The sequence below is a fragment of the Podarcis gaigeae genome (assembly GCF_964106915.1).
Source record: "Podarcis gaigeae genome assembly, chromosome: 8".
In the NCBI taxonomy this organism is placed as follows: domain Eukaryota; kingdom Metazoa; phylum Chordata; class Lepidosauria; order Squamata; family Lacertidae; genus Podarcis; species Podarcis gaigeae.
The window spans coordinates 33,891,834-33,915,332 of NC_139684.1; the positions used below are offsets into that span (position 1 = coordinate 33,891,834).

Genomic DNA, 23,499 nt, shown 5'->3' on the forward strand with positions numbered 1-23,499 from the left:
CTCCTCAGGTGCACAGTGAGGCACAAGGCAATTGTAAAACCAGTATTTTAGAAGCGGCTATTTTCTTTCTTTCCCTTTTCTTAATGTTAAGATATTTACAGTTACACACATGCTTTTCTAAACGGCAGTAAGTTCAGCAAACCTGTAGTTTGGAGTGGGTGGCATCTGCGTGAGAACATTTGGTCTCTTATGTTCTTTGTCTCGCGGAAAAGCTCCACACACATTTAATGCAAGGTGGATATATTTGAACCCATTCGGAGGAATTAGTCTAAATGGCCTGCAGCCTTCATTTTAGAATAGGTTTTCTTAGAATAGGAGCTGAAGAATATTTCCATGACGGCTGGCTAGTCCCAGATTCCCATAAGTGGACAAATGATGGAGGAGAGCCATGATTGCATCTCTCTGCCCCCACTTTAAATTTTGTAAAAAGCAATGGGTGCAAGTATTTATGGGAGAGGAGCCTGGACCAGAAGGGGGACCATGAGTAAAAAGCAGTGGAAGGAGATTATGGCATTGCTTGGGGAGGATACATGTTAAACTATTGTCACAGGTGTACGCCAGCCAGTAATCACACAGTTCAAAGTTGGAGTTAACTCTTTATCAGCAAATCCACAGACTTGGCTGAGTGTCAGACCTAATGAGCTCATTCCCAGTAGTCTTACTCCATGAAGAGTTACCAAGACTGAAAGTCCCCACCTCTTCACAGCCAACTAAATCCCCTCCTCTCCAGAGCTTTCCCCAAGCAATCAGAGACTACGCCTTTGTGCAGCCAACCTCTCATCTGCCCTTTTTATGCCTCTTCTAGTGCTGGGTGACAAGGGTGGAGGGGAGCTTGTTGCAGCAGGAACAGGAGACAACTGTGACTCTTCAGCAACTTGAGTCATCTCTGCCTCTTGGCCCACTGGCGGAGGAAGAGGAGTGCGGGGGGAGTGCACCACCCCCGGTAGCGCAATCCTGGTGGGGAGCCATCGCAGCTGCCCCCCCCCCGCCCGCACTGGGTGCCATGCCCCCACAGACGGCGTGCCACGCCCCTGGGACGTGCACCACGCCCCTGTGGACAGTGTGCCACGCCCTCGGGACGCACGCCAGCCCCACCCCTGTCTGCTGTCCACCCCCCGTTGCCCCCAGTGAAGCTCCACCACTGTCTTGGCCTTCTACTCTCCTGGTTCAGCCTCTGCCTCTGATTCTGCAACTGGGAACTGTAGCTCTGTGAGAAGGTAAGCTACAAGCTCCCAGGATTGGGGGTGGAGGCTATATGCTTCAAATGTGCGTGTTTGGTGTGGATGTGACCTATGTTCCTACAGTGGTGGTAAGAGGCACCATCTTGCCCTTCACCTCAGGCAGGTTCTCATGCTCTCTCTCCTTCTGTCCCACACACTTGCTTTTTACATAAAAAGACGAGAAATCCCAACACACATCTCCATAATCACATCTTATTTGGTCAAATTTCCAGTTTTTTTCTGGACAGAAGCTCTGAACCCTTCACTGCTGTATAGCAAAAAGGAACCAACAGGCGAAAGCAACCCCTATGGCATCATCTTCAAGCTGTTAGTTCCCCAGACTCCTGTGGAACTACTTCAGAGTAAGTTATTTGAATGTGGAAACTCACCTCTTTTCAGGGTCATTGTCTGACATCTCCAGTCAACTGGTGAAAGGCAGGCTTGGTGGAAAATCCAGACACGTTGCTGTGCAATTTGTGAAAAAGCCCACACCTATGAGTGGAGATGAGGGAATTTGCCAGTTTTGCTCTCTCTTCTTTTCTTATTTTTCCCTAATCTTAAATTTAGTTCTCCACATTTCCACATCAATTTGCGATTTATTTATTTAAAAGCTCTCATGAAAATTCATTAGCATATGAATCCTAACATATACACAGTTTTGCAGGCACTGTTCACAAATGCAATGCATTTCATATGGGTTTTTTCTACAACTATAATGCATTTCTTAAAAGTAAAGGTAAAGGACCCCTGGATGGTTAAGTCCAGTCAAAGCAACTATGGGGTTGTGGTGCTCATCTCACTTTCAGGCCAAGGGAGCTGGCGTTTGTCCACAGACAGCTTTCCGGGTCATGTGGGTAGCATGATTAAACCACTTCTAGTGCAACAGAACAAAAGCCAGAGAGCACAGAAACTCCATTTACCTTCCTGCAGCAGCGGTACCTATTTATCTACTTGCACTGGCATGCTTTCGAACTGCTAGGTTGGCAGGAGCTGGGACAGACCAATGGCAACTCACTCCATCACAGGGATTCGAACTGCCAACCTTCTGATCGGCAAGCCCCAAAGGCTCAGTGGTTTAGACTACAATGCCACCCGCACATGTTACCCTATGTATATCTATTTTTGTACACATTACTTGGCTAGAGTACTGCTTTGCAAATTTCAGAGAAGTGCGAATTTAGAAGGAGGACTGTGTTTTGGTTCATACATTGTTTCAGGAAAAACAAACTTTTTTTGAAAAGTTGTACCTCGGGTAAGTATTTGATAGCAGCTATAATTTGTGCACTAGGAATCATATGCACAGCAGCTGCCACCATGCAGATTTGCAGATAGCCTCCTCATCTGCTCTGGAGCCCTGTGTGTTAAGAAGCTCTGCTTGCTTCAAGACCTCCAGTCTGCTTCTCATCCCAGATAAGTGCTCCCATTAACTGCAATGCGTGAACAAGCGCTAGACCTGAAAAAGATACTAAAACTGTTCTTCTAAAAGAAGTAGCACAGTTTCTGCACAGAACCGTTTCTGTATTTCCGCACACACACTCGGCATAAGAGGTTTTCCTCCGTTAGCTCTGGATGGAAAAATCTTTTGAGACCACAAAGTGGGCAAGATGATGGCTCTCCGTTAAATTCCTTGCCAACTGATTATCTTTGGAGCCTGTTCGAAGGTTTTTAAGGAAAACATTGTGAAATGTATTATTTATCTGAGTAACCTTTGAAAGTCTCAATCCAAATATGACCCATTGAGTTTTATCTGAAGGGGGAGAAGATGGTGCAAAAATGACAGGTGCTAGGTGCTGTGTGTGTGTGTGTGTGTGTGTGTGTGTGTGTGTGTGTGTGCAAGAGAGAGAATGCGAACAGCTATTAACCATCCATGTATTTCTTATTACAAGTGTGGCACTCCAGACCAGCAGACCCAGCAAAGATCCAAGAGCTGCAGAGGGCAGGAGGCGTCTTACAGCATCAGGAGCCAAAGGGGAGAAGATCAAACAGCAGGAGCCTTTGCGAAGATGGAAGGCAACAGCAGGAATGGGAGAAATGCTGGAGGGGATAGAGAAGGCAGAACAGTCAGGGCATCCAGGGGGAACAGATAGGGGGCAAGAAGTCCAAAGCAGTGGGAGGGGAGATCAGAAGGAAAAAGGAGGCGAAGAAGAGATGGAGGACAGCAGGATAGGAGGTAGAAGTGCAAAGAAGCAGGGGGTAAGAGAAGGTCAAGGCAGAGCAACAGGAGAAGGAGGCAAAGAGGAGTGGGAAAGAGGTTAGGAATTGGAGGTGGGAGGGAGAGGCAGAGAGAATAAAACAGGAAAATGCAACCGAAACCAGCACAAAGAAGCAAAGGAGCTGCAGATGCTAAAAGCCTGAAGGAACAACAGCTGGGGAAGAGAAGCAAACTCAAGTCATCCTGGGGGGCACCTTCTTGCTCCATGCTAACCAATTCTGCCTGGGGAGTCACAGGTCCAGAAGGGTTCTCCCCCCCCCCCCTTTTGCAGGTATATTCTATAACATGTGACTGCCTCAATAATGATGGATTTATACTGGACCATCCATACATCAATCCACTTTACTAGTTGTTCTGCAGTGCTTCATATTTTTGCTGTCTGGGGAGGCACTCTTTGTGCTATAGCATAAGAAAAGCAGGGGCAATTAGTGCATGCCCCATAGCTTCCTGCTGAAATACTTTAGCAAGACAAAAAACGCACGTGTATGATAACAAATAATATTCCAAAACAACGTATACAGCATGCATGCATCAAAACAGTACTGTATAGCCATATATAGCAATGCATGATAACATCAAATCTCAAGTGCAAGCAAAGAGAAGGATTTCTAAAAATCATTTTTATACCACACTAATGTTCTGGTTTATCTGTTCTGCTTTTGTTGCACTATAACATAAGAGTGCTCCTCCAGAAAGATCTCTGAAGACTCAAAGAGCAGTACGGGTTGTTTGAAAGTCCTTTTGCAATCAGTCTCACGCTGCTTTTTGAACCTCTGGTTTTTGGCGGTATACAGAGTTGTGCAGAGGTGTTTGCAGAGCCCCCTAAACACCCCAGCACTGTGCTTTAAAAGTCCCCCAAACAGGGACATCAATATGCAGCATCACCTGGCATCACAGTTACTTCAGGTGACTGACAGGTGGCCACTCACCTTGTCAAATTTGCCCTTCCAGGGGTGGGGAGATAAGGATTTGGCCTGCTGTCCATAAAAGTTTAGTCACCCCTGTGCTATAGACAAAATGGATCAATAGACTGACTCTGTGTAAGTCAGGTTTGTGCGCCTGCACAGAATGTGGATTTGGAGCAGGAATAGCACCACTCATGCCTTGTAAGAAAAGCTACACCTGTGGAAATCCTCTTTTCTGGAAAGCCAAGAAAGGCATAGGGACCCCATCCTCCTTTCCATCTGCTTACCCTCAGCAGCTGTTCAGAGACCCTTTATGCCCCCCCCCCACAAGCCAGGAAAGGGATTTTGGCAGGTCCCTACAATGTCTGCTTTCTTGCTTTAAGACAATCATTAAAATTCCATTTGGAGAGGCCTGGATTGAATCTCTATTACCTCCACTCTTTTTAAAAAGATCCTCCTGGTTTTAGAGGAAACTTTCTGCATGTAAGAACTCTGAGCCACATGGATAAAACATGAGAGGCAAGCTGAGCAGAAGCCCTAAACCAGGGAGATAGATAATGTACTCCAGGAATGCAGGAGATCTACAGGAATCTGTGATCTACATTAGTTCCTTGCTTAAGGCCACCAAGCGAAGGAGCACAAGGCTAATCCTCCGTAGGCTGAGCGGCAGACAGCACCAGTCAAACAGAAAAACAACACATTGAAGGGATTAAGGAAAAACAACAACCCACACACCCCACAGACAAAAACCAGCATTACAATTTTTGAAAAAGGGTGGAGGAAAATATGGCAAGCAAATAAAGAGCAAATAACTCCCATATTTGCTGAAACCGGCTGACACCAGGGGTGAGCATAAAAATCAGTGTATTATGTATATGTGTGTGGATCACCACCACTGTAGCAATGAGGTCTAACGCGGGTAAACTTCCTGTCTTTCTCGCATCATGGCACAAAGGTGATTTCCCCCCCCCCAGGGGGTGCCAATGGCACAAGGGGCCCTAAATATGCTTCTGATGCACATACGCCATTTGAACAGAGCCTTGTATTCTAACCATCTCTCAGACAAGCAGAGCTTGTGCTTGTCCTTCTGTTAGGCAGGGTGATGCAGAAGCCTCCGGCAGCAGGTAACTGGGGTAAACAGAGTGCTTGCAAGGTGTTGGAGGGCATCAGAACATGAGGCCAGCCTGTTGGATCAGGGCTGGTGCAGCCGTTAGATGGGGTAGGGCTGCCACCTCAGGTAATGAAAGACCCTGAGATGGCACCCCATGGGCACCTTACCACCTCTGCCGGTGGCAGAGAAGTGCCACAAAAACTTTTGCAGAACGCATGAGATCTCACTCAAAATCGGCACCAATGCTGGTGCCACTTCTCCACCAGAGGTGGAGGTGGCGGGGCAGGTGGCACAGGCAGCAGCAGCAGAGCAGCACTTCCTGTTTCGCCACAAGGGGCAAAACAGGCTGTACTGCCCCTGCAACGACCCATCTAGTTCAACATCCTGTTCTCACAGTGGCCATCCAGATGGCCTAATGTTCTGATCTGCCCTGACCCCCGCAGTCAAGTATGGCAAATGTCCAATAGTTAAGTCCTTATTGACAAAGAAATCCTTACAGCAGATCCCATGGTGCTCCGGATACACACAACATACACACACACACTTCTTATCTCTAGGCAGCTGTCCTCAGGTGGAGCAGTTGCAGCAACAGGGGGACTATGCCCTGTTGTAAGCCAAAAATGGCTTATCTCCTGGGTTTATGCCAATAAAAACCCAGAAGCTTGAGTTCTTAGGAGTTCAAGGTTTGTTGCAAAGCAATAGGTTACAGTCGAATCATTCCACAAAACTGCAACCACGCCCAGTGGTTCTGGCAGTAGAATTTATAAAGTTCCAAACAAAGGATTTCAATTTTCACCAATCGTGTACATCATTACCTCATTTTATGTTTAATACAGTGATAAGCACTGGCAATTTATACTGGTTCAGGTTTGATTCTCACCAATTTCTGTTGGCTAAGCTTTGATTCTCACCTTGTGCTGTTACATTGTGTTAGCCTGCATGTTGGGAACCTGTGTTACATGTAGCCATTTGCACTGTGTAGCAACTTATGTTTCATAAAGCAACAGGTTACCATAACTTCCCTATTAGAAGTGCACTCAAGGATTTCCAGAGGTACACATTATCACATTTATTGTGGCCCTTTGGCTTATGCACCCTCATCTGACGGATGCGCACACACAGCCTGAGGCTTGTCCTACACGGAAGTCCTCTCTGCTGTTCCTCTTCAAGCTCCTCCCAATTCTAGAAGACAGGGGGGAGGAAGATGGTGGGGAGCCTACTGGACCATTCCTTACCCGAACAGTCTCTTGCTCCACCACATCCTGAGCACCTCCCTCCATCTCAGACTGCCCTGCCCCTTCCTCCTCTTGCTGCTGTCCTGACTCCTGCCTTGCAGGGAGCACCAAACCCCATTAATTGCCATCACCCTTCCCTGGGTCATTCCTTTGCCCTCCCCACAACTCTTCAGAACCCTGACACCTAACAAGAAGCCTACAAGCTGGACATGAAGCATGACTTGGGCCAATCCTGTCTCTCAACCTAACCTGCTTTGCAGGGTTGCTGTGAGCTTAAAATGGAAAAGGCGGATGGGGGGGGGGGAGAAGAAGCATGAATGTTATCATGAGCTCCTTGGGAAAGATGGGATCACATGCAGTAATAAATAAATACAGCATGGCCTGCGTTATAACACATAGGTAGCAGCGTCATTCAAACACATTGCTTGGCCCTGCAAATAACCGTTTTGGAGGCAGGTCCTGAGCGTGTGCCTTACAGATGACATTATAGCTCTTCCAACAGCAAAAAAAAAAAGAAAAAGAAGTTGACGTGACTAAATGGATCAGAGGAGGCAGAACTCATGGTGCAATTATCATTAATAGCCTGTCTTCCGGTTCTTAGCAAGACTCTGGCGCTGCAGTGCTTTACCTGGGTCTCTTATAGATCCTTGAGCTGGGGGAAATCAATGGGACAGGGCTCTCTAATAACAGCAGGCTCTTCTATTATTTATTTATTTATTGCCGCATGAGATACCCCCCCCCCCCGCCCTGCTCTACCAAAACAAAGAGGTAGCTAGTTTTAGTCTGTTTGCCTGTTTGATTTGTCAAGATGCAAATAGGACCAAGTTTATGAGGAACCATTTGGCCCTCCAGATATTGCTGAACGTCAGCTCCCACCAAGGATGATGTGCATTGCAAGATGCTATTTGGATTCCTTAAAAGAAATTTCCCATGGAAGAGGCACTGAGTGCACTGGCCTGTGTAAAGTTGGGCTGCAATAATTCATCAGTCTGATTGCGAAACTTTTTATTGACAGTAGTCTGAGCTGTCCACCAGTGAATGAAATAAGTAAAAGAAGCCACCAGCCTCTTAAGGTGGTTCCTGGTTTCACCTAGCCTAAGAAAGGCGTGAGGAGTGTCCTGTTTAGTAAATCAAAGAAGCCATGCCAGTTTATTCTAGCATCTCTTTTCATTCTGGATAGTGATGTATGAACAACATTTCTAATGAAAAGTAGCCTAGTGGCGACTAAAATAAAACAGTGGTCAGTCTGCTAAAATAGTCACTTAGCCATGTTTCCTGCAATCAAATATGTGTATTTCCCCCTTGCAAGATAAACCCCTCCAAAGAAAGTTTCCTTGGAGTTCTACCAAATTCTTCTAGCACTGTCATTATGCTGAGAAAGATTATGATGTAGTTCAACTTTAATTTCACTTTAGGATGAAACTTAGGGCTCCTTGTAGCCTTACCTGCAACCCCATATTTCAAAGACAAATTTTGTTTTTTGTTTTGCCTGCCCCCAAACAACAAAACAAAACAGCTTGGAGGAAACGCAGGAACTTCTCTGTGTTTTGTCTTGTCTTCAGTTTGTTAAAAAGAAGAATAAAAAGAGGTTCTCCGTGGCTTTCCTAAAGGTACAAATTCCTCAAGGGCATTGAAACTTCCGAGAGAAGCACTGTAGCTCGAAGATGTTACTTGACCTAGCATAGCACTCTGCCCACCGAGGCCGGTAGAAAGATTATGAAATTTTAATTTGTCTGAGAGCAAGATACAAGAATAATTGGAGCCCAAGTGTCTGCGGAAGGCTGAGAACCAAGAAGAGGACGGACTGCCGCAACGCTGAAGCTTTTCTAGGGCCACTCGGCTTCCCTCTGCTATAATATTAAACACAAAAGCCAGGTATTCCTCTTCAAGTTGCTATCTGGGGCGCCTTTGCAGAATTAGGAGAGGCAACCTGTAAGGCTATATACATGAATTCTGCCTCTCTTCAGGCCTGTGTGTCTTTCATTTCTCCACCCTGGTTTGAGGTTATTGGTGCCAACGCAGAAACAGAAAGGCCTTAAAAGAAAACCTGCGCCAGAGCTGAAGCAAGCAGAAAACAGAAAACTCAGCAAGGCCCATAGCTAGAAATCTTGTGCAAACCAGCTTAATGGGACAGGGAATCATCAAGCAGCCAGCATGTTAAGTAACATAGGCTGTGTAAATACTATACCTTTAAAGCAAATCCAAAGCATAGTCTTACCCACAGAGAATTCTGGGCACTGTAGTTTGTTAAGGGTTGCTGGGACCTGGAACTCTAAGAGGGGTAAACTACAGTGCCAAGAATTCCTTGAGGGGTAGAATATTTTCCATTCCATCACCACCCCTAAACAGTAGGTGGAGCCACAGCAAAGGAGAGGCAGAACAGAAGTAATTCTAGTTTTGTCCCTATCTACCTCTGCTGAGTTTAAAAGGGCAACACCAAGAAGGAGGAAACAGACCACCAGTGCCACTCCCTGGCTGTAAGCAAGAGTGCAGGAAGGTGGGGACTGGGCTGGCTGAGGACAGAATGATGTTGGCTGGGCACTACCCCATTTGCCCAAATGGATCATCCTCCACAGCCACACCAAAGACAAGGTAAAACCCATGTGTCAAAACTGGAAGCTGGGTCTGACAGGCCCCTCCCAGTATGGCCAGCCAGGAGGGCCAATACAGCTCATTTTACTAAAATAAAAATAAAAATGCAAACTGGGTTTTTTCCCCCAAGCTTCCTGAAACCTCTCTTGTGCATAGAGGGTATCATTTTGGCCACATTTAAACATCCACATTTGGAGAATGATTTCTGTATTAGTATACTGAGGTTGTAATTATATTTGCCTTACCTGCTTCTTGTAATTAAGTGGATTTCTTATTGTGACTGTTTAATTCGGGCAAGATTTAATTCTGCTTTATTCTGCTCTGAGATCAGTAATGATGAATGGAGGATTAGAAATAAACAAACACAGGGACAAAGCCATAAAGCTGGAGGGAGTCTTGTAAGCCATTTATCACCATCATCTGTTTGATTTCTTGCTCACCCTTTGCCATAATGTTTCAGGGCAGGTTACAACAATATAAAAACACAAAGTTAAAATGCATTCTAAAATGTATAATCAAGAATTCTAGCAAAGGCACTCAGGAAGGGAAGGTCCTGCCCACCTCTGCTCCCCTCTCCCAATTAACCTCTGTCTCCAGGACCCACCCTGTAGGTCTCAGATTTGGGTCCTGAAATCTCAGGATCTGGGATGCTCCTGACTTGGCAACCCAAATTCCTAGTGGATATGAGCCATGCATCTGAGTCATGGGGGGGGACCACTAACAATGACACCCCTGGAGACCCCACCAATTGGGCAAGGTTATAAGGGCTCAGGCAGTCCCTGAGGCATCCTGGGCCAAAGTGTTGGGCCAGCCCTGTCTAGAAGCAGGTAAAACACAGGCTCCAAAAAGGAAACTATTATATGGCTGGTTAAGCCAGGTGCTTGCTATTGTAATTACCATTTCCATACACCGTTCTGCTGGAGCAGTAAATTAGGCAAGAACTGCTCCCCACCAGAATCCCAGAGGGAGCTGTAACATTCCAGGGCACATACACTGAACCTCCCAGGTGTGTTTTTCTAAAAAAAGAGAGAGAGAGAGAGAGAGAGAGAGAGAGAGAGAAGGCAGACTTAATGAAAGGCAGCTACCCAGATGTAACTGTCCCAACCTCAGGATGGCAAAGCTGTTAATGCAAAAATATATTAGGAACATGTCTTTCCTCTTTCAGGAAACGCCCAGCCTAGAGTGCTTGGAGAGTGCCTGGAACAATAGACAGCATTATCTCCGCCAACCAACATGGAGGCCAGAGCTTTTCCTTTTCTTTTTTTAGGCTCAAGAATTCAATTTTGTTTGGATGATGGTGGTGGGTCTGGTTTGTTTCAGCATCGCAACAGTAAAGTGGGGAAAAAGTAGGAGCTGGAACAGATTCGGCTCTCCTGTGCCAAGGTGAGGTTTTGCTGAAGAGGCCGGCCGTCAGTCGCCTTTGATTTTACAAATGGCCTGTGATAGGAAGCAGGCAAACTTTGAAGGTAGGTAGGGAGATATCAGAGACAAGATATCAAGGCCGCCCACATTAACCGTGAAGAGGGTTGTTTGTTGTGCTTGTTGACAGCTGGTGTAACACCGCAGCGGCTAATGTTGTGCGAGCTGTAAGGCGGAAAATCCCTGCATTAAAATCTCACCACAGCCACAAACAAACCTGCTACTATGCTTCATCTGTTGTATCTGTGATACACGGATAACAACACTCAACTGCCTTTGCATCTTGTTGCGCAAATAGCAGAGATAGAATATGAAATACCTTAAACAATCTTAAATTCTAAGGGCAGCTTGAGATGACCTGCTTATTCAGCATTTATCCCAATTTGCCTTCCACAAACGTGACATGATGGTTAGACTGTGTCTGGTCTTTGTTGAACATTTGTGCAGATTTGTTTAAGGGGCTGTTTTAGAACAATAAACACTCATCCTATGTTCATCCTAGCTTGTTTGTGGGATGTCCACATCAGGGTCTGCCAATCCATTCTCAAAGGCCTTCACTTTTGCCTGGAGCAGGTGCCTCAGACCCCGAGCTTTCTTTAAAAAATAAATAAGTTTCTAGTCTTAGAAAGTTATGGGGCAAAATGCACAGGTACCTTCTAAGCATGTTCTGTGAAATGAGAGTGAGTGTGTTGTGGCCACCTGGTATATTCTCCCCAGTATAATACTGAGGAATGTTGCCTGTTGCTCTTAGACAATCTCTCTCTCTCTCTCTCTCTCTCTCTCTCTCTGTGTGTGTGTGTGTGTGTAAGAGAGAGAGAGAGAGAGAGAGAGAGAGAGAGAGAGAGAGAGAGAGAGAAATCAAAATTCGCCAGCAGGACATAGCTGACTTCCCATTGTAAACATAACATTGTTGTGGATGCCTGTCTGATTTTGTGTCACCATGGCAGCCATTTTGGGTTATGCCATGATCTCCATCAGCAATTTTGTAACTGGTGTCCCCAGCACACACATCTGAAACGTGCCCTCTTATGCAAAAAGGTTGTCGACCTGTCAGTCAGTTTTCCTGTTAACCATTTTTTCATCCCACACTTTTCAGTGCATTTCCCCATCACTTTCCAAACTGGGAAAGGTGCTTAAAACAAAAAAAGGTAGATTGTTACACTAGTCCAAATACCACTTTGAATGTGCGCTTGAATTCATCCTACGAAGTACTTACAATCTGGAGGCATCCTTATTGCAATGATAACAAAACAAAAAGGCTGCAATCCTATGCACACATACTGTGTGTGTCAGTGGCAAATTTATTCAAATCTAGTTTTCCTGGCCAAATGGTGCTGAGAGCAGCTAGCAACATAAAATCTATTCATATCTAGTATACAATAATTTAAGTGACAGTCACGACAATTGTTGTTGCTGTTATTTAGTCGTTTAGTCGTGTCCGACTCTTCGTGACCCCATGGACAATTACAATGACAATTACAATGTCTAAAAGTGAGCTATCTCCCTTCCAAATACAGTGGTACCTCGGGTTACATATGTTTCAGGTTACATAAGCTTCAGGTTACAGACTCCACTAACCCAGAAGTAGTACCTTGGGTTAAGAACTTTACTTCAGGATGAGTACAGAAATAGTGCTCTGGCGATGCGGCAGCAGTGGGAGGCCCCATTAGCTAAAGTGGTGCTTCAGGTTAAGAACAGTTTCAGGTTAAGAACGGACCTCCGGAACGAATTAAGTACGTAACCAGAGGTACCACTGTAGAATGAATGAACAAACAGAAATGCCTTCAAATTCTGCCTGAATATGGCCATCAAATGGGGTGGCCTGATCTCCCCCAGAAGAGAATTCCAGTGGTGGAGACTCAGTGTTCCCTAGGTATAAAATGCGACTTTGTGCTTAAAAGAGCACTTTCAATGTTTCATCCCAGCATATGGCTTATGAAAGTTACTTGAACAGTGTATTGCTTATGGGATCAATGCCCATCCCCTATATATGACTTGTGGAGGGGTAGCTGGGCACCCCCTCAGCCATCATTTTATATCTGGATTCACATCTTATGCCATGATTTGGTACCTAGTTTAAGTCAATTTACCTCAGGGTTTCAGAACCCTACCACCACCAAAGTAGATCCTGAAAACCTAGTGTATTTTATTTATTTATTTATGATCTAGGTTTATATTTCATCCTTCAAATTTATTAATGGGTCCTGCTCTTGATACAATCACCCTACTTATATCTGCTGTGGGACTTCTAAGCTAGGCAATGTGAGAGGAAAAGTCATTTGTACAGGAACAAGACTGGGCATGCGCTGCTGTTGAAGAGGTCAGGGGAGGCTCTACAGACAGAGTGAGATATCCACCTCAGAGCAAATAGCTCCTGGCTCCTAGCTGCTCTCTCTGCATCCCCTAGCTAATTCCCATTCACTTGAGCCAGTGCCCCGCTGGCAGCAATGGTTTCTTGTCACTGTTCTGAGGTAACTGAACATGTCAGGTCTAGTCATTTTCTCCTAGCATACCACAGTTTTTAAACATGTAAAGTGATGCCCGTTGACACACAGACAAAAAGCATCAATTTCCTATTTGCGTACCTGGGGTCCCAACTAGAGGTGCGTGAGTGTCTTGAATCCTTGGCCTACCTGGCAGCAAGTTCAGTATGCCAAATCCAACGTTCAATCCACATGAGCAAAGTCCAGAGGTCAAGAAACAGAGTTCAGAGTCAAACCTGCAGCACAGTCCCATAAAGGCCCAGGAGCATCCAAGTCAAGGTCCATCAACATGGGCAGTACCTCAGCTCTGCTTCCCTTTTGTAATTTGCATGCTGATCGCAGCATCTGGGCTTAGCGAAGCATGTGACCCTCACCTGTCTGGAGCCTACCTCAGCTGAGGGATGACACCTGGCCCTTGCCTGCCTCAACCTCCCAGAGCACACCTCTCACTGCTTCCTACACCTCAGAGCCTGCTGTGTTCGTGGGGATAAGGCCCCTCTGGCTCTGGTGATGGGTCCTGCTGCTCTGGTTCCTGTACACTGACTTCCATCCCCTGATCTTCCTCCATTGCATGTGAGTACTTCACCCCTTGCTGAGATTCTTTTCCTCCTCTTCATCGTCCTGCCAGTTCATGACAGTGAGCAGGGATGAGACATTGGAGACCTGACAGATCACTTGACTAAGATGTTGGCTGTCTGGTAGCAGCGGGGGACATAATCTTGTCCTTTGCCTCAGTCAGCAACATGCCTTAGCCCGACCCTGTGAGAAAAGCCACTTTTTTCCATTTTAATTGAACACAACCAACAAAATAACTTTAGCATAGATTAGGGGGTTTCCAGGCCAGAGAGGCCCACCCCATCCCCAGGTATTGTGGAGACCAGAAGCCAAAGGTTCATAACCAGGAAAGTGCAAACAGTACCTCCTCATTGATTAATACCATTCCTTGTCCTAAACGAGAAACTCTGGGGAAATCGGAGATGACGGGGATCACTCCTCATTATCCCCCCTCCTCATTATTTTGCTCAGTAAGAAGCATGCTTTGCTTTTCCTTTAAAAAAAAAATGAGGGGAATAAAGACAGATTTAAATGAGTGTCTGCAAAACGTGAGTTACGGTGAAGCAATTCAAATAACAAGATTTTTTTTTAATTGCAGAAATAAATGCTATTAATACCTCCTTTCTAATTAAATTCCTTCAGAAATAATACAGGGGTATTCTTGTCCTCCTGCTCGTTCTTCTCCCGTCATCTTTTGATTAACTCTCTTCATGCGCAAGGAATTAAGGCATGACCTCTAACTTTGCAAAAGATGTGCTGTTTTTAATATTAACATTGGCCAGCCCTCTTCACTGTACTTCGGAAGGGTGTTGGGAGGAGAAATCTAATTACACACAATGGGGGTATGATTCATACATTATGAGCTGCATTAGAATGATAGGCAGCGAAACATAACAACATAACACCTTGCCTATTGTCCTTTTTAGTGGATTACAGCACCCTTCCGACTCCATTACAAACCGTTCTCTCTCGAGCGGATACGTTGCACAGATCGCACAATATATATTAAAGCTGCCCGGAGATCCTTGGGGAAAGGCGCTCAATACTTTGGGGATCCCTTGTGCAGAAGCTTTCAGGCCATCTAATTTAAACTTACTCTGAAACTATATTTCACCCTGAAGCTCCGTCTGAGGAGCCAGGCTGCAGGATTCCCCACGGTACGTGGGGGGATGCAGGGAGGCAAGGCGCACCGTGACATATTTTCTGATACTTTCCCCGTATTCAATCCTTCTGGAGGGGGTGTGACAGACCAAATATTGCAAATTTCCTCCAGTGTAATCCCAGTGCTCCTATTAGGAGAGAACATTATGCAGTTTGATGTATCTGGGGCATCAAAGGCCCTAGTACATGCGTGACTTTTTTCATTTGGAGGAGCAGACCCCCTTGTCCTGGACATATTCTCTTTTACCAAAATAACATAACTGAGCAGTCTTCAGCTGCCTGGAAAGGTAAATTTAGCTTTAACAGTGAATGCTTTTAGAAAAACAGAAGGGTCTCCTTTTTTATAAAAAAAAACAAAACACCACCACATATACCTGATACGTAGCCTTCTTCCTTTAGTTTAGATCTGTGTATCTATATGACTTTTGTAGTTGTGTATTAGGATTTCAGAACACGATTTTCACATATTAGCGTAGCAAACTATGATGCTATTTAATTCAGCCAGTTTTCAGCATAATCTACCCCTAATTCAGGGTAGCCAGCATTGGGTCTTCTGGATGTTGTTGGATTTACAGTGCCATCAGCCTCAGCCAGCATGACCAATGGTCAGGGATGATGGGTAGTTGTTCCAACTTACTTAGTGTGCTGGATCAATTATCTGTGGACAGCACCCTCTCTACAATTCTATGATTCATTGCTGGTGGTCCATATTTTTTGGGGGGGAAAGGGCACATTAGCCCAATACAATCTTGTGCTTTTCTACCAGATTTATTGATGCAAACATTATCTGATGCAATATTTTTGCAAAAGGCAATTATGGGCTTTAGTGATTTCTTTTTACACAATCAGTCTACGGGGAGTAACAGGCTTAGCAATGCTTCCCAAGGGGTGACATCATGTTTGGGTGCTGCTGTGGTTGACTGCAAGCAACTGGGCAAAGTAAGAGCCATTGCCTAAGTTGAAACAACACTCTAACTCAAGCCCACATAATATAAATGGGATGAGCTGCGTGTAGTCCTTGACATCTCACCAGCTGCTTTGAAAGCCTGTTGAAAGCGTGATCTGCTCACATTTTAATATCCCTCTTCAGCAGAGGCTTAATGTACCTTTAGTTCCATGCCCTCGTCCCATTGATGAGAGGTTTAAGGTCAATGCATGGATAAATCCTTTCTGGTTCAGATTCTTAAAATGTGCAAGCCAAATCTTTGGGACATCTGCCTTGTCAGAGGTTAGAATGGAGAAATATCAAGGTCTCAGAAACTTTAACATCTTCTGCCCAGGTTTCATCAGCATTCCTTTAGGTGTCATTTCTTGTGGTTTTGACATTTTCCTTTTAAGAGCTTCTAGTTGTTTCTTTTTCTCAATGTATGTAAATGCTATCGGAGCCTGGGTTGGCTAGAAGTGGGTTTTTAGATTTGCTGTTCTGATTACTGTGAAAAAGCATTATCACGTATCAATTTTATTTAAAGGGATGACTGCTCAGAGTCTGAGAGCAGAAAAAATAATGTTAATTTTCTTTAATGGATGGTTGATGTCTTTTTTTTATGAGAGCTTAATTCTTAGAAGACGCTTTCTTAATACAGTGGTACCTCTGGTTACGAACTTAATTAGTTCCGGAGGTCCATTCTTAACCTGAAACAGTTCTTAACCCGAGGTACCACTTTAGCTAATGGGGCCTTCCCCTGCTGCCGCGCTGCTGGCACGCAATTTCTGTTCTCATCCTGGGGTAAAGTTCTTAACCCAAGGTATTACTTCCTGGTTAGCAGAGTCTGTAACCCGAAGTGTTTGTAACCTGAGGTGTTTGTAACCCGAGGTACCTCTGTACAGGGATCTCCGGGGTATATTTGAAATGGGAAAGCCTTCAGAGTTGGGGGGAGCTGGATACAGCATACTAAACTAAGTGGGGAGGTGCAGAGGAAGAAAACAAAAGAGAGAATTTGGAGAAGAGAGAGGTGTACTTAAGGCTAGAAGCATCTCTCTGAGCATCTGATGGATCTGCTGCCTGTTTTAAGTGTGCCTAATCTTTGCATCCATTTATGCTCTACTTCTAAATTTGTGAATGAAGCAAATATTACCAATCAAAATGCACATCCAAAACAGTTGCACAGAAACACAAGGGATGGGCACCCCAGCAAGTGAATAGCCAGTTCTATTTTTTCTAGAAAAAGAGGTGCTGGAGCTCACCACAAACTTCTCCCTTGTTCTTAGAATGGCCATGGCGCCCACCTGAGAGGTGCTGGAGCTGAGCTGATGTGAGCTCTGGCTGAAAAAAACCACAGTGAATAGCACTTAGTTTTACACACTCCAAAAGCGAACCTTTTCAAGTATAAGGGTGAATCATGTCTCCATTTTTTAATTAAGGAAAAAGCTGTACAGATGACCCTTTGAAAGATAATATTCACAAGGATCTTATTTGGATGTCGCAATAAACTATGGCTTAGCATGATGGGAATAAGTCTAACTAAGCCTTTGGCTCATGCTACTCTTCTACTCTGATAGAGCCATGTAGAGGTGTATGGAAATGCTCCTCCCTTTCCTTTTTTATTAAGTACAGTTTGCTGTTTTGCCTGCCTTAACTATGGTTTGCCTCCAATCGTTTGACTTTACCCCCAATGGAGCACTCTTCTATTGTCTCTCGAGACAGACGGATGCCAACATGCTAACATCTGTATATGTCTGTATAGCTGTCAAGGATAACACTTCACATGTCTGTTGAACTGAGCTCTAGTCTATGAAAGACCATGTCTGTTGGTCTTTAATGTGCTACAAGACTCTTATTACATTTAAATTTTAACTGTGTAGCATAACAGTTCTGTTAAATGAAATTGGTTGGTTTTTCCTCTTTCCCGTTTAAAGGGGGGAAAGGCAAGGAAGGACCACCCATAAGAAAAAAAGAAGAAAATGTTTTTTAAAAACACTAATAAAGAATTATTTTTTAAAATAATTTCAAGCAGAAAATATATAGGATTTCAATTTTTAAAGCTATTTTCTGCTTGAGGCTATTACAATATTAATTATTCACTTGTGTGGTTTCCAACACTTTCTATGGTGTTTTTTCCTTTTTTGGGAAAAAACCCATAACAGTTGATGCAGAATGGGAACAGGAAATTAAGTTTTGAATGTTTCCTTCATAAAAATAGGACCGTTTACTCAAGGTAACAGTCCACCTTCACCTCCAGAGCTTAAGGATATCTGATGAGATGAGTTCATTGGCCCTCTCAACTTGCCAATTGACTAGACATAGATCTGTTTTCTTCCCGCTACATGTATAAATATACTATCATGGAAAGCTGATAAGAAACACCAGTCAGGAAGCCAAGTAAGAACTTGGTTGCCTCTCTTCAGAACAGACAAGTGGCAGAAAAATTCGGACACCACCCAGAGAAAACTAAGTCCAGTGCCACCTAGTGATAAACGCCACAATGATACTATTCATTCATGCATCTTATGAGGCTTAGTGAGCGGCACTCAACTCTGGCTTCAGGCAAAGTTTATTCTTGGCCTCTTTCTTCCACCTCTCTCATCTTCTCCTGCTATCTCTTTCTAGAATGAGAAGATAAGGTAGACCCACACAATTTAAGGAAACTGAATAAGGGTTGACCTTCTGTTCCTAGGTCCTTTCATCTTTGACCCATTTATCAGTTGAAAAGTAGAAAACGGAATAAGCGACCTATCTACGGGTGGAGGGATTGAGATTGTTAAGAATGCAGAGAAAGGAGGAAGACAATCTGAGGTAGACCTCTTGCCACTTGGGTGAACATAGGTTACTTCCTGTTCATATTTCGCAGCCCATGGTTTCTTCCTTCATCTTGACCTTCTCTTTTCCCATCCTGTTAATGTCTCAGTTTCTTACACTATTGGGAGTGGATTGTGTGCGGATCACTGTAACTTCTGGACAGGTCAGCCATCTCAGCCTGAGCGCTAACTACATGGATACCACTAATAAGAAGAAACGAATGCATCAAACGCACGACTCTCTTTATCTTCTCCTACCCCTCTCCATGGCACTCGGCTTTCTTCTGCTCTTGTTGATCCTGCCCTTTCTTTGTCCTCTGATTTTTTCTTCCGCCCTTGTATAGATGGTTCTGTAACAAGGTAAGGATGGGAAGTTGACTTTTTCCAGGGCTTCGCCGACACTGCCTGAACAAAGTCTGTCTGTTGCTAGCAATTCAAAAGGGAGGAGAGAGAGAATGGCAAGTGTCAGATAAACAGGCATTCACATGCACACAGGGTACAAAACTGTCCCCATTCTTTTCCTGCCCTGGCTCCTAGGTCAGTTGAAGGCAATGTGGAGAAATTATAAAGGGATGTACTTGTGGAATTTGAAAATGGCTATCTGAAAGGCGAATGTGAACCCTGAAGGTCCTATTGTGCAACTGAAAGCAATAGATGCAACACCAGCCCTACCATTTGGGAGCATGAAGCAGCTTCCTCAGCCAGCAGGTGCAGAGCAGAGCTGTGTGTGCCAATGGTCCATGGCCAATATCACAAGGAGTTCAGGCAAGATACAACATAGTAAGACATGAAGACTAGACTTGGACATTAGAACCCACAGTTATTGTTGCTTTCAACAACTGGAAGGTTCAAAGAAGAGGCTTCATATACTCAGGCCTCCTAAACTACACCCTAATCACAGCTGCTGGCCGTGAAGGAGTACCTTGCTCATGACAGTGATGGGATTGCTTACTCATGAATAGACTGACAGCTCTGGGTTCACGAATGCATACTGTGCCATCACTCTTTGGCTTGATGTAGAAGCTTTTGATACCTGTGCTCAGAAGGGCTGGGCATGGAGATGCTCCACCTCTTCCTGTGACAGTTCCAGGAATTCTTCATTGATAACAATCTAGAAGGCCCCTAAAAGGGATCATCAGGGTTTGATCCAGGGTGCCCTTTGACCTGTGGCATATCTGGTTCATCCTGTGAGGACTCTTAAGTCTGGTACCAGGTCAGGGCTGGGCATGACATTTTAATATGAAACTAACTATAGTAGATTTGCAACTTATGTGGTGTTTATGTTCTGGGGATGGCACATATAGCCAAACTCACGTTTAGTCAAAACTGACCCCACATGAGCAATCTTACCTTCCAGAGCTTTTAAGCTCTCTGCCTTGCCTACCAGGCTCTGGGAGGCTCCCATGAGATCAGAGCCTGGTGAGCTAAGCAGAGAGCTTAAAAGCTCTTTTTGTGCTGGGAAAACCAAGAGCTTAATTTGTACAATTTCAAATGGCCAGTCACCAAGCGCATAAAGTTGAAATCGCAAAAGTTAAATGCACGTAAGTTGCACGTCAGCTGTAATTCACAATTCATTACACAACATGTGATGTGAAACAGCACTATCCTTTGAAGTTCAGATTTTGCAGTGCAGTTCTCCAATCAAAAGATGTTTAGGAATGTGTGTGTACTGGAGGAAAATATGCACACAAATGCCTACACTAGTGAAAATACCATGCAAAAGTGCATTATCTTAGCAGAAATTGCTATCATAAATATGTGTGTATTAGGCAAAAATTGTGTATGGAAATCCGTATCAGGAGAAATGCACAGAATATACTGATGAATTTTCATGGTGACTTTTTTTCCCAATTAAAGCAAACTGATGAAGAAATATGCCAAACTCTTATTAAGACTAGAAAAATGAAAAAATTAAATTGACGGATCTGAGTCCTTATTTCTGTAGCTTGTCATTCCACCATCTGACCTCCCCCAATGAAGGCAAAACAGCACTTGCAGAGTTTTCGAAACCTCTTTAGACAACCTCCTGGGAAGGTTAGTATTGCAGCATCAATCATAGCCCTCTTCAAATTTCCAAACCATTTTCTAATTATTTTGTTATCTTATTTTTTCCCCCTTTTCTTTTTCCTTTTTCTGAGTTAATCTGATTTCCGCCCTTTTTCCTCTATTATCAGAGCCAAGTTTCCCTTAATTAATTTTGTTCTTTCTTTTGTACCCCTACCTACATGGTATTAAATTTTATAGTGATTTACAAGAGATACAATTTCAAACTCTAATACAACAAATTAAATATTTACCCAAACAATGAAGATTTAATTGCCTTCAAAGCATGTCAGATATATTTATTCATCAGCAAAATGGAAATAAATTTCATATTAAAATACAGGGGTTTATAAGTAGATTTAAAAACGGTACAAATATTAACAATTTTTTCCGGACATTAGAAATGAATAATATTGTTTTTTATCTTAAAGTCCAATTGTTAATAAGTGCCACAACCCTGGCCTAGGCCTTAAACTCAGAAGAGGAACCTGGGAAGATTAAGTCTCCACCTGCACTCTACATTTAAAGCAATACAGTGGAACCTTGGGTTAAGAACTTAATTTGTTCTGGAGGTCCATTCTTAACCTGAAACTGTTCTTAACCTGAAGCACCACTTTAGCTAATGGGGCTTCCCGCTGCCGCCGCACCGCCGCCGCACAATTTCTCTACTCATCCTGAAGCAAAGTTCTTAACCTGAGGTACTATTTCTGGGTTAGCGGAGTCTGTAACCTGAAGCGTCTGTAACCTGAAACATATGTAACCCGAGGTACCACTGTATTATACCTCCTTTGTGGGATCCTGGTTATTGCAGTTTATTAAGGGTGCTGAGAGTTGTTAGGAGACCCCTGTTCTCCTCACAGAGCTACAGTTCTCAGAGTGGTTTAACTATCAATCCCTCATTGCAGGTAACTCTGAAAATTGCAGCTCTCTGAGGAGAATAAGGTAAAGGTAAAGGGACCCCTGACCATTAGGTCCAGTCGTAGCCAACTCTGGGGTTGGGGCACTCATCTCGCTTTATTGGCCGAGGGAGCCGGCATACAGCTTCCGGGTCATGTGGCCAGCATGACTAAGCCGCTTCTGGCGAACCAGAGCAGCACATGGAAATACCGTTTACCTTCCCTCCGGAGCGGTCCCTATTTATCTACTTGCACCTTGATGTGCTTTCAAACTGATAGGTGGGCAAAAGCAGGGACTGAGCAACAGGAGCTCACCCTATTGCAGGGATTCGAACCGCCAACCTTCTGATCGGCAAGTCGTAGTCTCTGTGGTTTAACCCACAGCGCCACCCGTGTCCCGTGAGGAGAATAGGGATCTCCTAATAACTCAGCATCCCTAACAGAGTTATCAGAATTCTTGGGGGGAGGGGAGCCATAACTATTTAAAGTGATGTGATACTGCTTTAAAATGCATTGTGGAGATAGGGCTCAAGTCTGTCATGCTACTGACTGGGGAAATGGACCAGGCTCCTGATACTGAAGCTTAAGGCTGGTGATTGAGACTGTGCAGAACTGGAACCAGGACCATCATGAGCACCTTCCCCTGCTCCCAAGGATCTTGCACTTCTGCTCCTGTCCAAAAGCATCAACACAATAGCACTGGGAGAATGTTAGCTAGAGCCAGAAACCTACAAAAGACAGAGCGTTGCCCCCGTGGCCTAACACGGACAGCAACGGAGGTGTTTTGATTTGTTCAGGTTGGGGCAGGTGGCCAGGATTTCTCCTGTGACTTTCTGTCTCAGTAACGGCAAGACATACACCAGCCCAGTTCACACATAACAGTGAGTCAGTCTCCTACAATGCAAACAATGCAGTGATCCTTAAGAGCATGTGCCCCCCTTCTCATTATCTTTCATGTGCCAGAGGAGATTGGAAGCTTCCAGGTTCTGTTTTAAACAAGGCACAGCTCCTTGTTACATCTCAGCTCAGGGAATTGTGATTTAGTTAAATTTAGCCCAAAGGTGGCCCTCCAGATGTTGCTGGACTCCATGCCCTAGCCAGAATGGCTGAGGATTATGACAGCTACAATCCCAAAATATCTGAAGGGCCACAGGTTCTCCAGCCCCGGGCTTAAGCTCTAATTCTCCAGCTGTTGAGGAGCTACAACTCCCATCACCCCTGACCTTTGGCTATGCTCAAAGAGGCTGATGGGAATTGGAGTCCATCATATCTGGAGGGCACCATGTTGTCTAGCTTTGCTGTAGCTGGTGATAGCACATCAGGATCCAGCTCTGATTCCTGACCATGTTTGCATTCTGTTTTTTTAAACTAACTTCTGAATCACAGCTGAGCAGGGATATGAACTTAAGGGATCTCAGTCCCACCCATTCTCTCACAGGCATAGCAAACCCTAATGACCTTTGATATTCCTTCCCCTACTACAGTTCATCTGCCATATTTGTCAGCTATATTAATTATGCCAGTCTGGGAGCTTCCTAGCAAATGCTGCCACTTGGACGTCAGTAGTTCAGTAATAATGATGACTGACAGCAACCAGTTCCACTTCACACAGGCGGCCAAGTTCTCGTAAGCTTCATTTGACAAGAAAGCTGTTAAACAAATCAAAGGCCTTTATAACACTCCCCCCCAATGTTCTAAACATCCACCCACCACACATTTATTAAGAATTCACTGCCATGCCATCATTGGATATTCAGGTGAGAATTTAAGTGAACACCCTGAGAGCCTTGACAGTAATTCAGTATTAGTTAAGCATTATTTGACAGCTGTACAAAGCAAAACTATTATCTGTCATATATTCTGCTGGGACCTCCCTTTAAAAAAACACACCAAAAACACCTAAGACCAGACTATTGTCATTCTCACCCACTG

The 23,499-nt window shown here is 44.4% G+C and overlaps 1 protein-coding gene across 2 annotated transcripts in view; it reads right to left on the reverse strand.

Annotated features, from left to right (window-relative positions):
- The window catches only part of ZNF423 (zinc finger protein 423), a 422,985-nt gene that overhangs the window by 318,657 nt on the left and 80,829 nt on the right, over positions 1-23,499 (reverse strand). The window contains exon 1 of one of the 2 annotated variants that reach the window (XM_083750441.1): positions 1,610-1,705. The exons of the other annotated variant lie outside the window; for it this stretch is intronic. Coding sequence (XP_083606567.1) covers positions 1,610-1,625 — 16 coding nt within the window. The 5' untranslated portion in view covers positions 1,626-1,705. Of the gene's footprint in view, positions 1-1,609; positions 1,706-23,499 lie in introns of those variants that run through there. 2 annotated transcript variants of the gene reach the window in all.